The sequence below is a fragment of the Marmota monax genome, unplaced genomic scaffold, assembly GCF_021218885.2.
Source record: "Marmota monax isolate L192 unplaced genomic scaffold, Marmota_monax_Labrador192_F-V1.1 WCK01_AAM20220418_F8-fsc00023, whole genome shotgun sequence".
NCBI lineage: Eukaryota > Metazoa > Chordata > Mammalia > Rodentia > Sciuridae > Marmota > Marmota monax.
The window spans coordinates 9,570,458-9,585,143 of NW_026692907.1; the positions used below are offsets into that span (position 1 = coordinate 9,570,458).

General features: G+C 38.0%; 1 protein-coding gene across 4 annotated transcripts in view; it reads left to right on the plus strand.

Moving 5' to 3' along the window:
* The window catches only part of Nfia (nuclear factor I A), a 360,710-nt gene that overhangs the window by 272,311 nt on the left and 73,713 nt on the right, over positions 1-14,686 (plus strand). For all 4 annotated transcript variants that reach the window (XM_046451020.2, XM_046451022.2, XM_058581522.1 and 1 more), the window contains one exon: positions 9,445-9,573. In XM_046451020.2, the coding sequence (XP_046306976.1) occupies positions 9,445-9,573 (129 nt within the window). The remainder of the gene's footprint in view (positions 1-9,444; positions 9,574-14,686) is intronic.

Below are 14,686 nucleotides of genomic sequence, written 5' to 3' on the forward strand. Positions count from 1 at the left end.
GAGTTTGTCCATCAGTGCTGAAGCCTTAACAGGCCTTTAAATTAAAAGAAAAGAAATCTTTGTAACACATAGCCCTTATATTGGGTCATATAAGTTTTTGTACTAGCCACACATTTGGGAGAAACATAATGTATCATAAACGTCATTATCTGCGACTTGGACTACTTGAGAGTTGACTAAAACCAGGGACATAATCAACTCTCCATTGTGGGAGTAGTCTAGTAAATAACTTCAATCCAATACCCATGTTGGGTTGTCTTTCACATTCAAAGACAGTGTTGGTGGCAATTGCCATTTGTGAGCTAGTGAGTGAAGGGGAAAAAAAAATAAAGAGGAATCTAATTTTTCCCTTTTGACACATGGAAACAGTCCTTTGATTTGGAGGTAGCCACCTCGTTGCAGAGCCGATCATGGTTTGCTTTCTTGTTTTTATCTTTTATGAAGACCTTTTCCTCACAGGTGCTAAATAAAGTTCATCACATGAGTAGAAAAAGCTGTGAAAGATGGTATGTAGCTAGCAAACCATTCTGATTGGCCTGTATGGAGTTGTCTGTTTAAAATTGGATCCTTGTGTTGGGTTCCAAAAGGAAAAAAAAAAGGTGTGAATTTGAAAAAGAAGTGTTAAAGCATGACTCCAGAGAAAATGTCGGCCATGAGCAGTTTTTAGTTTGAGGAAAAACCAAACTTTAAAATTTGGACAAGTAAGACAAGGAGAAAAATGGATGAATCATTATCTCCAAATTTCACCAAACTTGTAAAAGACCCACAACAGAGTCATAGATAGACTGGAACAAATTCATTTGTTTAATTGATAAAGAAGACTCTGCCAAGCATCTACCCTTAGCGTCAGATAAGTAATTTTTAATAAAATATTTCCAAGATATGAAGACAGTTAGGAAAACAGCATGATTTTTAATAATTGCACTCATAAGTAAATGAATCTATCATTATGTTGTCACAAAGAATGACAGTGAGCAGAAATATCCTGCTCATCCCTCTCAGATAAGTATTTAACATAATTACACACCATCTCTTCTGTTGAATGTAGCATTAATCGTTAGAAGTACAACTTTACACAGAATATTCTTTTCTGATATGTCATTGTTGTTAAAAAAAAAGCAAACTATTTTGTCAGACACTGTTTTGGACAATGACATATATCTATTTGTATAATTTATAGCAGCATGATTATTTCCCTTTTATTGCTTTCAGTTTAGTTTAATAATGTTTAATATTAGTATAGTTCTTTTGTATCTATGAAACTGTATTTGAGGCGGGTTGTTCATATCATTTTGCAAAATATCAGGGTAATGTACTTACTTGAACTGGAAGTACTTTTAAGCTTGGAAATAACCTTTGGGTTCATCTATCTAAAATGAAGGGATAGCTCTAAGAGATTTTACTATGAGGAATGGTCTAGAAGTTTTCTGCATTAAGTAACAGTTTAAGAGAAAACCTCTTCCTAGAAAAACTTTCGTGTTCAAATGATGAAATGTGTTGCCCCCTTCCAGCATCCGCGGGCACTGTCTTTTTTAAAAAGCCATTTTCTTTTGCTGTGCAGCTTCTAGCTTGAACTGTGAACTACTGAATAGTTATAAAGTGATAGCAGCTCAGTTCATTGCACAACTCTATCCTCCCACTTTCCCAGCCACTCAAAGGCCTTTGAAGGCAAAGAATAGGGCTACTGAAGGATGGCAGGCAGATGTTACTAAGTAACAGGTGGAGGTCAAAATCGTTTATTTGTGGGGATGAGCAGAGTGCAGAGATGAAAAATCAAATGCTTTGCCATAATAAGATTTAGCAAGAAAATGCTGACTACACCAAGCCTAGATTCTAGCTGACAGAACCTTTTCTAGTGTTTATTACTTGATTTCACAGTTCAAGCAATTTGAAGAGGCCTAAAATGATATTCTTTTTCCCTTATGAAATGTTTCAATCAGTTTCACATTTTTTTTTTAACTTTAAATAAAGTGCTAGGTGCTTTGCATGTATCCAAGGAACATTGGGACTAATCGAGTTCCAGGGCCAGCATATCCCAAACACAGATCACCATAGACTACTTATCTTTCAAATTAAATTTCACCAGTTGGATTCTCAAAATCCAAGTATTTGATAATGCTTTAAGAGACAGAAAGGAACATATTTAAATAAACACTTAAGTTCACATCATCCAGGATAATGTTACATGCCAAGAAAATATCTACAAAACTCGGGCACTGGATTATCTACTCTTGTTGGAAATGGAGAGGAAAAGACTTCCATTTTTCCCTCTTTTTACAATTCTATATTTGTATAGTACATATGCTTTGCTTTTGGAACTAAAAAAAAAGGACTAAACATTGCAAAGATACAAAAGTAAGGTTTGCCTACTGTTGCCCAGTAGGACCAAAAATTGAAAATTATTTGGTGTTACATAGACAAGAGCTCTTCATAGAACTTTGTGCAGTAGTGGAAATGTTCTTTATCTGTACTGTCCAGTCATGTAGCCACTAGCCACATATGGCTATTGAACACTTAAACCATGACTGTGCTGAGCAACTGAATTTTTGAAATCATCTAATATTAATTCATTTAAATTTAAGTAGTCACCCACAGCTAGTGGCTCCCCTATTGGTCAATACAGATATAAACCAAACAAATAAATGTATGGTGGAGTTGTTCACTTTTTCAGCTGGATATCTAAGCAGAATGAATGAAACATTATGCTGTTACCTATTTTTGTGTAAAGAAAGTTGATTTTTCTCAAAAATTTTTTCTTTACCCTAGTCCTTCTGTGAATATGTGTGATTGCTCTTTTGAGCCAAAAATCAATCCTTCCCTTCCATGTAGGGCCAGTGGGGGTGGGAAGGGGAGGGCAGATGTGCTGGGTGGGGAATCGCCAGGCTCTTGGAAGTACACAATTTTCTTTGTTCACCGGGGTATTTGTTTACCTTGAAGAGAGAGGAAGTCCTCTAAAGAGTCAATAAACTTTATTGTTGGCCTAGAAACTGGATTTTTATGTGACATTTTCCTCATTTCTATTCTTTATTCTCTCTGGTTGTAAATTTTCACTTATAAATGAACATTTGGAATACATTAGAGAATTCAGCATTTCTTTCCTCCTAAATAATACCATCATTTTACTCCATACTCTCCTTTTTTAAAAGTTGAAGGAATCACTTGTGTCACCAAGCCATTTAGGTTACCTGAACTTCTTTATGATGTGGCAATTCGTTTTGGGCTCCTTGCAACTCTTTTTAAGTGGTTGCATGCAGAGCAAGAAGCATGAACCTCAGAAGCTTTATTAACTTGCATTTTATTCTCTCCATCATAAAAATGATTTTAGAACACTTTTATTCACTGACAAAGGCTAAAAGTCAAAATAGTCTGAATGTTTTACCTTTTTATTGTCAAGTGTGTTAATTATAATAAATGACATTAGAGTGAACGTTAATGGATTTTATCATTAGGACACAAATCTAAGAAAAGTGCTGTGTCTTCAACTACCTCCCTCTACCTCATCGCATGTGTTTATACCCCCAGGAATACAATGATCCTGTGGCTGGGCGATTACTCTACCCAATCACTGCTTTTATTTAGCACAAGGGTCAAAGATAAGCTAATCAGGAGAGGTAGCTGAAATGGTTCTAGAAAGGTCCTGTTGTTGACTGTGGGGGAATTTTCTGCATCTGGAAGAGATGTGTTTAAGCATAAATCTGTTGGTGGTGGATGACTTGCAAAATATGGTCCTGATACTCACCTTTCATCCTGGGCTTGAAAAATGTCACTGGAATTTATGCTGAGCCCATTCGTCTGACAGACATGATTCTGTCTGTTCCCCACACTTGGGCCTGGAAGGGCTGGGCAGGGAGGTCTGAGTGCTTGCTTGCAAGAAGAGCACTCACCATGGCAGCTGGCATCATGGAGACTGGAATACTTGCACAAAATTATAATAATGTAAGTAGCATTATTAAGCTCAGACTTAAACCAGCTCCTGATAGGTTAATATCAATAAGGCAGATAAGTACTACTTTTTCTTTTTCTTCAGAAACAGGCCTCTTGGAAGAGTGGTACACTGAAAGGAGCAGGGGCCTTGACAGCTCTGGTTCAAGTCCTGACTCCGTCCTGACTTTGTGGCCTCTCACTTTCGGGGGGGGGGGGGGCTTCTCTTGCTCAGCATCCTCTCTCCTCCCAGGCATTGCCTTCTGCCTACCTGCTGGACAGTGCGCATCCACATTCAGCCACACTGGCCTCCACCCCCTTCACAAAGCTCTCCTGGGCCTCCCTCCTCCCTAGAGCCACCCACCACCCTATTTCCTGCTCTCTACACACTAGTCTGATCAAAGAGCTGACTACACCATCCTCCCTGCTTCCTCACTTTCCATGATGGATTTTATAAATCACTCCATCCTACCTTCCACATGCCTCGCTCTCCTAGAGTTTGTTTTCCAAGATTGTCAGAAACATCCATGTTGTCAAAGCCAGTGGACCCTTTGCTGCCCTTATTATAGTTAGAACCCCTGTATTCGTGCTTTCACTTTTCGTAGTTTCAGTTACCCACAGTTCATGGTCCTAAAATATTAATAATTGCCTTAAGTCTGATTTAACTGGGCCCTTGCTCAGGGTCTCGTAAGGCTACCACCAGAAGTTTGTCCAGGCTGCAAATTCAGTGAGTTGCCACAGCCTGGCTCTGAAGTACCACTTGGTAGCTGCATGATCTTGGGCAGGTTGCTTAACCTCTCCATCTAACTTCTGCAACATTAAGTTACAGGTAGGAAGGATAATCATACCCATCTCCCTGAGATGAAATGTAAAACCACAATTTGAAGATTTTATTATTCTCAGTCTGGTTTTTGGAAATTGGGTATGAGTTCTTCGGTTGCCTTCTAGTTCTCTGGGAGCCACTCAACATGAAGGCTTCTAGAGGTCTTTAGATCCTGTGTGATAGTTGTTCTAATAAGAGTCATAAATGTAGGTAGGTCTATGGGGATCCCATATTGACAATGGAAAAGGAATATCCAAAGTCACCAGGAACCAACGTTGCAGGATACAGGGTCCTCTCCTGTCTGCTTGTGTATTGAACTTAAAATTGAAGTGTAGAATTGCTTATTTTGGGGAGTTTCTCTTAGCTTATCTCTTCAATTTCTGAAGGAACATCTTTCTGACTTCTAATTCCTCTTTTACATTGTCCCACTGATTAGGGTAGGCCCACCAAGGACCATGTTCCTTTCCTTAATCAAGGTCAAATGATCAGGGGCTTTAATTTTTTTATTATTTTTTTTACATTTTTTAACCTTTATTTTATTTTTATGTGGTGCTGAGGATCGAACCCAGTGCCTCACACATGCTAGGCGAGCACTCTATTACTGAGCCACAACCTCAGCCCCTTAGGGGCTTTAATTTTATCTGCAAAAGTCCCTTCATCCTTGCAGTATAATAAAACCTAATCAGAAGACAACATTTCCAAGTACTTTCCATATGCAAGGGGAGGGAATTATACAAGGTATGCACAACAGGGACCTGGAACCTTGAGAGTCATCTTGGAATTCTGACTACCATAAATATTAATAATTAATTTACAGAAATCTTTGTAAATATGTGACCTGTATTTCCAAAGTGTTCTTGTTGGGCTTCATACTTCTAACTACCTTTAGGGATCAGAGCCCCTGAGTTACTAGATTTCTATGTATATTTGCAGTTAGGTACAGAACACAATTTGGAATGACTCAGGCAGCTTAGAAAAATGGCAAACAGGAGAGAAATACAGGAAGAGAAATTGGAGAGAAATTCAGGAAGTCTGGATGTTTAGAAAACCAGTGACAAGCCAAAATGCTTATTGAAAACGATCTCCTCTCTCCTTTTGCCACCATTGCATTTTTATAGCAATCAAAAGAAGGAAATATTCCATTGAAACAAAACATTTATGCTGTATTTCTGCTTCTGATTCTATAAAATTCTTTACTTTTCTTTACTGAACTTCAAAGTGGCATTTTGTCTGGTCCAGAAAAGGGTAGCATTACTTTATCTATATTCTCTTTTTTAAAAAGATCTTTTGTTCCTAGAAAATGCATAGAAATTAAAGTTTTGATTCATCAAGAGAAAGCCAATCAGTCATTAATTCATCCAGTAATTGTGTAACAGTTGTTCATAGATAATTGACAAAAGAAATTTTAACAAGGAAGTTATTTTTAAAGTAATGTACAGAAGCCAAATTTGATTTCAAAAATAAAAGACAAGATTAATGTTCTTTAGCTTTTAACATAGAGCAGTTTACTAGCATTTTGAAATTTCATCTGGTCAATTAAGTATACAAAGCAAATTAACCAAAACATACATTATGCATGTAGAGAAAATATTAAAGTATATAATAAGGAAATGTGCTCAATACAAGTCTTTAAAAATTGAAAACACAAAGTAATTTTGAGATTCATGACAGCCTCAGGCTTCATATTACTTGACTGTGATAAATTTAGAAGATTAGACATAGTTTGGCTTGTTGCTCTTGCATGCCAACAGTGCTTCTTCCCTCTTTAACTCTTTCAAGGAAGATTTAAATTTTGCTCTTTTTAAGCTCATTTACCAACTTGATCATACTTGATGCTTGTCATTGCCCAAATCTTACTTATAATTCTTCCTTTGAAAGAGTAAACTGGATTAAAATCATGCCAATATTTCTGCAGAATTTAGAATGGCATGGATGAGAAACATGAACATTTCAAACAAAATAACTACTTCTGAGTCAAACCATTTGCTTTCTTCAATAAGGTTAGTTCATATGTGAAATTTCATTGATAATTTCACTGTTTGAAATCATAGCCAACTTGCAAGTTTTGACATTTTTCATTTTCTATTCTATTTCTATCCCAGTTTCATGACATATAATCTAGGCATTTGACTGAGTTTAAATTAGTGGACTGGCAAGCAGCTGAAAATTGGCTTGTAAAAGAGATTTGAAGAAGTTGGGAGGTTTGTCTGCATTTTGGTAGCTTTTATTCCAATTATTTTTTATTTGAAATTTCTTACCTAATTTCATGATGATACCTCAGCTTAGACTACAAATATACCTAAAACTACTTGGTTTAGTGACTTTGTTTTTAATTCAAATCACATAGATATAGATTCAGAAAGGATCTGAGCTAGATGTGTCAAATTAATATGAAATCACACACCACTCACTCTGTGTTATGTCTATGCAAACATGCTTACAATTTGCACTTTGTTTTTTCTGAGGTCAGAACCCCAAGTTTTGTTTTGTCTAAACATCAATTGGTAAAGCCACATTAAAGCCAAGATCTGTACTAAGTAGTTTAAATATCTTTTTTAACTACATGGTATGTTTCTGACATGGATATATAGATGTCTTAAACATAGAGAGGGGCAAAACAAACGCTACCTCTCTCTAGAATCTTTGAAAGTAGTCACACTAGAAGGTCATGTTGTAGAATTGCATTAAGGAAATATGTGATCAGAAATAACAAGGACATATTTAGACATAGAGCAAATGAACTAAATTTCTGGACATATCTATGCCTGTAAAGTGCTTGGCACAGTGCATGGTCCTAGAAATTACTCAATATCAGTTACATACTAATGGTCATTATTTTTTTATTACTTTTTTTTCCATTTCACCCAGATAAGTCTCTGCTCATAAATAGAGAACAACACATGTAAAAGTAAAATTAAATTCAGTTTTTTTTGACACATGCCGACCATTTTTATGCTAGAAACTTAAGAGACCCCAAATTTGTCCTGCAGTGTGGAGATTAGAAGTCATTTCCTCTATTTTATATCCAAAATTTTATTGTTTTAATTGGCACCCTACCAAATGGATAGATGCCTCTAGTTGTGTGTCAGCGTGGTTGCTAAGAACATTAAGAACATTGCAAATCCAGTAATTACAAGAGGCTATTTTCTCATTGTTTTTCTTTCTAAAACATTTCTTAAGCTGAAAATTCTATGAAAACTTTAGATAGTATAGAGAAAAAAAACAATTAAAAAAAACCAAGATTTTTACTATGTTTTCTTAACGTAAAAGTAATCTAGGGAAGCATGGGAGGAATAGATGAATTCTAGTTAGGGCAGAGGGGTGGGAGGGGAAGGGAGGGGCAGAGGATTAGCAATGATGGTAGGATGTAATGGACATCATTATCCAAAGTACATGTATAAAGACACGAATTGGTGTGAATATACTTTATATACAATCATAGATATGAAAAATTGTGCTCTATATGTGTAATATGAATTGTAATGCATTCCACTGTCATTTATTTTAAAAGGCAATAAAAAATTTTTAAAAAGTAATCTATACTTCTCATAGAAAAGGCAGGTGAACAAAAAGAAGTCAAGGAAAACCACCCAAACTAACACAGGAAGCACTACTGTTACAGTTTATGCATATTTCCTACTACTCCTTCCTCTGTGTATAGCATTGCCTTTTAAAACGATGTCATAGTACAACATCCTGTTTTGTAATTTTCTCTTTTCTTTTCAATTAATCTTATATAATAAATACTTCTCTGTGTCACTACTCACAGTATTCTTTGCATTGGTTATACCGTATTTATTTAACCAGTCCCCAGTTGTTGGGCATTTAAGGTTTTTACTTTGATCTTCTCTTTTTTCTATTATTAATAATTCATTGAATGAATAACAGAGTTGCTATTATTGAGGCCATTTTTATGTTAAAAGAGCTAAATTATTTAAAATGTGAAGAAAGTGCTTTGGGGCTGAAGTAAGGTAACTGACAAGGCAAAAATGGTTGCATGTGAGGTCTTTGTGTGTTTAGGTAGCCTCCTTCCTAAGGGTCCTGGAGGTCATAGACACACAAAACAACCTTTAGGAAACACTGGAAAAATTGAACCTTTTGTTAGTCACCTTTCTGATACTATAACAGATGCTTGAGATAATCAACTTATGAAGAGAAAAGGTTGTTTTGGCTCACAGTTTTAAATGTTCTCGTCTATGATGAGGCAGACCCATTGCTTTTAAGCCTGTGATGGGGGTACCAGATAGCAAAGGCAAAGGGTATACAGAAGAGCCAAACTGCTCATCTCATAGCCAGAAAGCTAGAGAGAGCAAGAGGAAGGGACAAGGATCCCATAATCCCCTTCAAGGGCACACCCCCAATGACTCCCGCCAGGCCCCATCTCTTAAAGGTTCCACCACCTACAGAGACCCAGACTATATCAAATCTTTATAAAGAGGATCAGTAATCAGCAAATGTTCTGTGAGTTAGTAGAATAAACTGAAATCATTTATAAACCCACTTATCAGAGGATGATTCTGTCACCGGTGTGTTCCTGTGACAAATTCAAAGCATTCAAAATAAATTTTCCACTCACAAGTAGAACATTTCTTTGTTGTTTGCCAATTTAATCCTGTAAGTGTTGTGTCTTAGGTTGCATGGGCTGTCGGGCTGTCGTTCCATGAATTGAACCAAACTTACCAATTATTACTTCTTGCCAGGAATGCCATCTCCAACCACACTGAAGAAGTCGGAGAAGTCTGGTTTCAGCAGCCCCTCCCCTTCGCAGACCTCCTCCCTGGGAACGGCATTCACACAGCATCACCGACCGGTTATCACAGGACCCAGAGGTGAGCTGCTCCACAGGGACCCTTGGGGGGCACCGGAATAGCCAAGTGGGACGCAGTGAGGGCTCCCTCAGAATGCTTCTGTGGTCCGTTTTCTTATCTGGGGGGAAGCCTGGAATTTGAGGGACCAAAGAAAGTTGGTCTAAAATCCCCATTCCTTTCTTAAGGAGAAAAGGATCCAAACCTGTTTTCTTGCTAGTGGGATTTTGCAAAGAGGTGGAAAGTAGCTTAAATCAAACTAAAATTAAATCTGTCCCCCAAGTTGTTTGAGAGGCCATGTGTGTGTGTTGTGCATGTTAGATGAGTATATTTCCATGGGGCCATTTACCTGTTTTCAAGTAATAGCTTCCCCGCCTCCATCCCTGCTGATTCTCTTTCCATGAAACCTGATTTCAATATGTGGCATCTTGTGTTGAGGTTGTTTGCATTGGGGTGTTGACGAGAGGTCTTCATTCACTCCTTTTGAAGTGGTAGATAGTTTGTCTGGTTTTCATTGCAACATTTTCATTATTTTTGTCTTGTGTGCTTTTAAGTTTATTATTAAAATGTGTCCACAAGAAATACGATTTGTATTTCACATTAAAGACAAGCCTTAAACCTCAAGAGAATGTCAGCAAATCACTTAACTTGATCTTATTGCAAGATGAAAATATTTATTAGTTTGTTTATGAACTCCCACAGTAGGAGTATGAATAATTGTAACCACGTTTGCATTCTTCCATCCGATTTTCGTTTAGGTAGGTCTGTGATCTACCAGCTGGTATCATAAAGCATCCTAGAAAGTTATGGTCTCTTGTCTACTTTGACATACACCTGGGGAAACTGATATTTCTTGCATTAATCTTAGTGTTAGTCCCACAAATCTGAATCCCTTTATGAATACTCTGTGCATCTTAGGGATGAATACAGCAGTAGAGAGAGCTGTGGGATGCACATAGGGAGACTGAATGGAGGAAAGTGAGCACTGTGACTGTGATGTGAAGCAACCTCTTCATCAACAATTATGAAAACTTACTTGTTTCATCTTTAAACACCTTGTGATCACTGACGACTTTCTCAAGGTCCTTTATAATTTTACCCTGTGTGTCTGTAGTATAATCAGAGATGCTTACAATATATGTGTGAGTGTATATATCTGGAAAACACACATCTAAATTGGATTACACAGTGCTAGAATAAGCCTCTTTAAGTGATGTAGCATTGCAATTTTATTCTCATCATTAACATTCATTGAGCATCTAAACCATAGTGGGGAATCAGAGATACTAAACTCTTTCTAGTAAGGATATTTACGGTTCCAGGGAGATAAGGTGTGTTATTTCTCACTTTCAATGGTCATGTTAACATATTCAAATGCTAAATTGATGTTAAAGTAAAAATTTTCTACAAGAATTCACCGGAGAGAACTATGGAGGGTTGTTCGTTCAGTGAGGAAACAAGGACTTGCTGAGTAGTTGTCACTGTATAAACACTGGAGATCAGTGGTTCCTGTCCTCACAGGGCATGCAATTTTGGGCAGGAGAGAAGCATGTAAGAAAACAACCATTTCGAAGATGATGTGGAATAGGATATTTCTTTGAACTTCGTATCAATTATGAGATTTAAAAGTAGAGATTTGCAGTCAAATCTTAAAAGATGTTTATGTGGGTGAAGGATATTCCAGGCATAGATAATGAAGAATGGGAAGAGCAATCAGAAGAGCAGGGCAAGTTGCGTCTTTGCCTTTCTATTTACCTCTGGGTGATTCACTTATGTTTATTCTTCAATAAAATGGGGACAGAACACTGTAGAATGAGCCTTTTCTCCCAGCCTCATATTCTTATATAGAAACTACAGTAAAACATTATTTTTGGAGATTCTTCAAAAAGCATAAAGCAATATACATATATTAATCTTTAGTAAATGTTAAAAGGGCCTACCATGTGTGTCTTAGCTTAAAACTATTCTTGTAGAAATTATTGAAACTCTCTAGTACTTATCCAAAGGTGTCTCGTTGGGAACTTCTTCATGTTAGATGTCTAAGCACATTTGCTAACAAGTGGCCCATGCTGGGTTGAACCAGATTGGACCATGTTAGCCCATAGCACACCAAGCTTTAGATCTTCTATTTCTGTTCATAAAATTGTGTGTGAGGAAAAGAGAAAGATGCCCAGTTGAAGAACTGTGGAATACCAAAGATTCTTTGTTTTCACCAGAATTCAAGATGGTTCCCAGCACCCTTGGTTCTCCTTTCTGGAATGTCTGCTCAGGTACCCATTCTCACTGTCCCCTCCTTAGTGGTCTGTGAAGAGCACTGGAGTGGTTGTGGTGACCCTCTTCAGTTGCACTTTGTGGTAAGAATCACAGCTGAGACAGGATGACAGGAGACTTCCTTTTTTAATTTTGGCTAGGGTATTGTTTTACAAGATTAAAATTCAGCCTCTCTTTGTTTAAGAAGTACCTTCTACAGGTACTATATTCCCTTTCATCTTCCTCTGTGCCAGTCAGAAGGCTCATGTGTGCACCTACATCCCATCTGGGACTAGGATTTACTGTTTTAGAAAGATGAAGCCAAATTTGAGAAGGGAGAGTCTTCCTGAGGGGGTCGTTGTGGAATAGATGTGGAATAGATGTGGCATGTGTTTATAATGGAGAATAAAGCCTCTGATGCCTCTTCTGTGGAGTTACCACAACCAGAAATGACAAACCAGAAAGTCAAACTTGAAAAAAGGTCTTGAAGAAAAGTGTGCCCCTCCAAAAAAAAAAAAAAAAAAGAAGAAAGAAAAAGAACACACACAAAGAATGTGTCCTTTATCAGGTTCAGGACACAAGAGTGGGCTCCAGGTCTGTTTACTGCACTTTTGCCCAGGGCCACATAGTAAATTCACCCGTGGTCAGCACCAGGTTGCAAGACTTCTGCTGCCTTTCCTAACATCTTTCTCTGGAATGCCTTGACCAGGAAAGCAACAGTCAGCAAGCAATAACTGCAGATGCTTCGTATGCTAAGGATGGAGGCAGTATTTCCAGAGAGCAAAGCAAGGTCAACACATACACACACACGTGATGGCCCTATTTTTCACTGTATATATAAGCTATATTTGGAAATATGGTGGCAGCTATTTACAAAGGAATCCTCTCTCTTGAGATTGCAAAGGCAGAAAAATAGGATCTTGAAGGGAGGCAGTACAGCATAAGGGCCATCTTAGGCTGTGTGGGCTGCTGTCATAGAATTCCATGGACCGAGTGGCTTATCAACAACAGAAATTTATTTCTCACAGTGCTGGAGGCCAAGAAGTCTGAGATGAGGGCACCAGCATATTCAGTGTCTGGTGAGGATCCACTTTCTTGACTCAATACTGTTTTCTTATTGTATCTTTCCTGGGAAGGCACTGACTAGCTTTCTGTGGTCTCTTTCATGGATGCCTGATCCCATCCACAAAGGCTCCACTCTTCTGCCTAATCACCTTCCAAAGATCCCACATCCTGATACGATCACATTGGTATTTAAGATGTCAACACACAAATTTCGAGGGGACACAGACTTCCAGTTTGTAGCAACAGTTAGGCACACAAGCTCAGAGACTCATATGCACCTGTATTTGAATCCGCTGCCACCACTTGTTTCAACTATGCGACCTGACACTTTGCTTTACCTGTCTGAACCATAGGTTCTGCATCTATAAACTGGAGATCCTAATCTCTACTTTGAAAGAATGGTGTATGTAAGGAGTAAAAGAAGCCACATAATTATAGACATTTGTACAGCATCTGGAAGTGGTCCATGAATACTGGTTGTGCAAGCAGTTAATCCTTTTTCATCCATGTTCTCAGACACATGCTGTCTTCACTACCTTCATCGATCAACATTTTGCCTGAGCCTGGTCCAAGTACAGGTTCAGTATCCCCTGTCCAAAATGTTTGAGACTGGAAGGGTTGCAGGTTTTAGAGCTTTCAGATTTGGCAATATTTGCATGTACATAATGAAATATCTTAAAGATAGGACCCAAGTCTGAACACAGAAATCATCTATGTTTTATATACCTCTTACATACGTATCTGAAGATTATTTTACACAGTGTTTTAAGCGTGTTTTGACTGTGACCCATCATGTGAAGTCAGGTGTGAAATTTTCACTTATGCTATGTCTGTGCTTAAAAAGTTTAGGATTTTGGAACTTTTCAGATTTGGGATTTTCAGATTAAGGAACTCAACCCATGCTACTTTTGACATGAAACCCATTTTGCAGCACCCAACCTGCCATCCACTCACCCTCCTTAGCTTCTCTGTCCACACATTCATTCCACAGCCTTGTCTTGCTTTCTTAGTTAATGTTCATATTGGGTCACTTTCCCGAACTGGAACTTCCAGGTCTCTCATCTACACATTTTCTCTCTTCGTTGTGCCTCAGCCAGTGGGTTATATGAGTTAGATGGATGAAAAGTAGTCAAATTGCATTTTCACACAAAAGACATTTATCCCCCCCCCCCCCCAGCCTACGACCTATAGGTTCTCATTGCGTCAGAAGAACCAAAGGTGAAAATGTGTGGCATTTTATGCAGTACTTCTTCATAACTAATGTCCAAGATTGGGGAAGAGCTATGGCCTTTCATCTGCAAAGAACTGCAAAATGAGCCAGGGAACAGTGGTACAGGCCTATAATCCCAGCTACGCAGAAAGCTGAGGCAGGAGAATTGCAAGTTTGAGGCCAGCCTCAGCAACTTGTGAGACCCTGTCTCATAATAAAAAACACAAGGGCTGGGGGTATGGTCAAGTCAGAGTACCCTGGGTTCTTTTCCTATTACTGCAAAAAGAAAACGGAAAGATTAAGTAAAGCTTTGATACTAAAAGCTTTAGTTTGACTTAGTTCACGCTGTTCTGATCACTATTATAAAGATAGAGGCACTTGGTCTCTTAAATTTAATTCCTTCTCTAGTAGTTGGCTTTCTTTTGTAACTTTGATAAATCACTTAAGCTGTGGCCTCAGTTTAACCATCTGTACCATGGGAACAGTACTTTGCCACCTGTTTCTCTATGTGGTTAGAATTAGGTAAAGGGGTTAAATGTGTTGGAATATCCTGGGGTGGGGGAAGTTATTTAATTTCAGCAAAAGCATTTCTGTGTCATTATCTATTGTTAC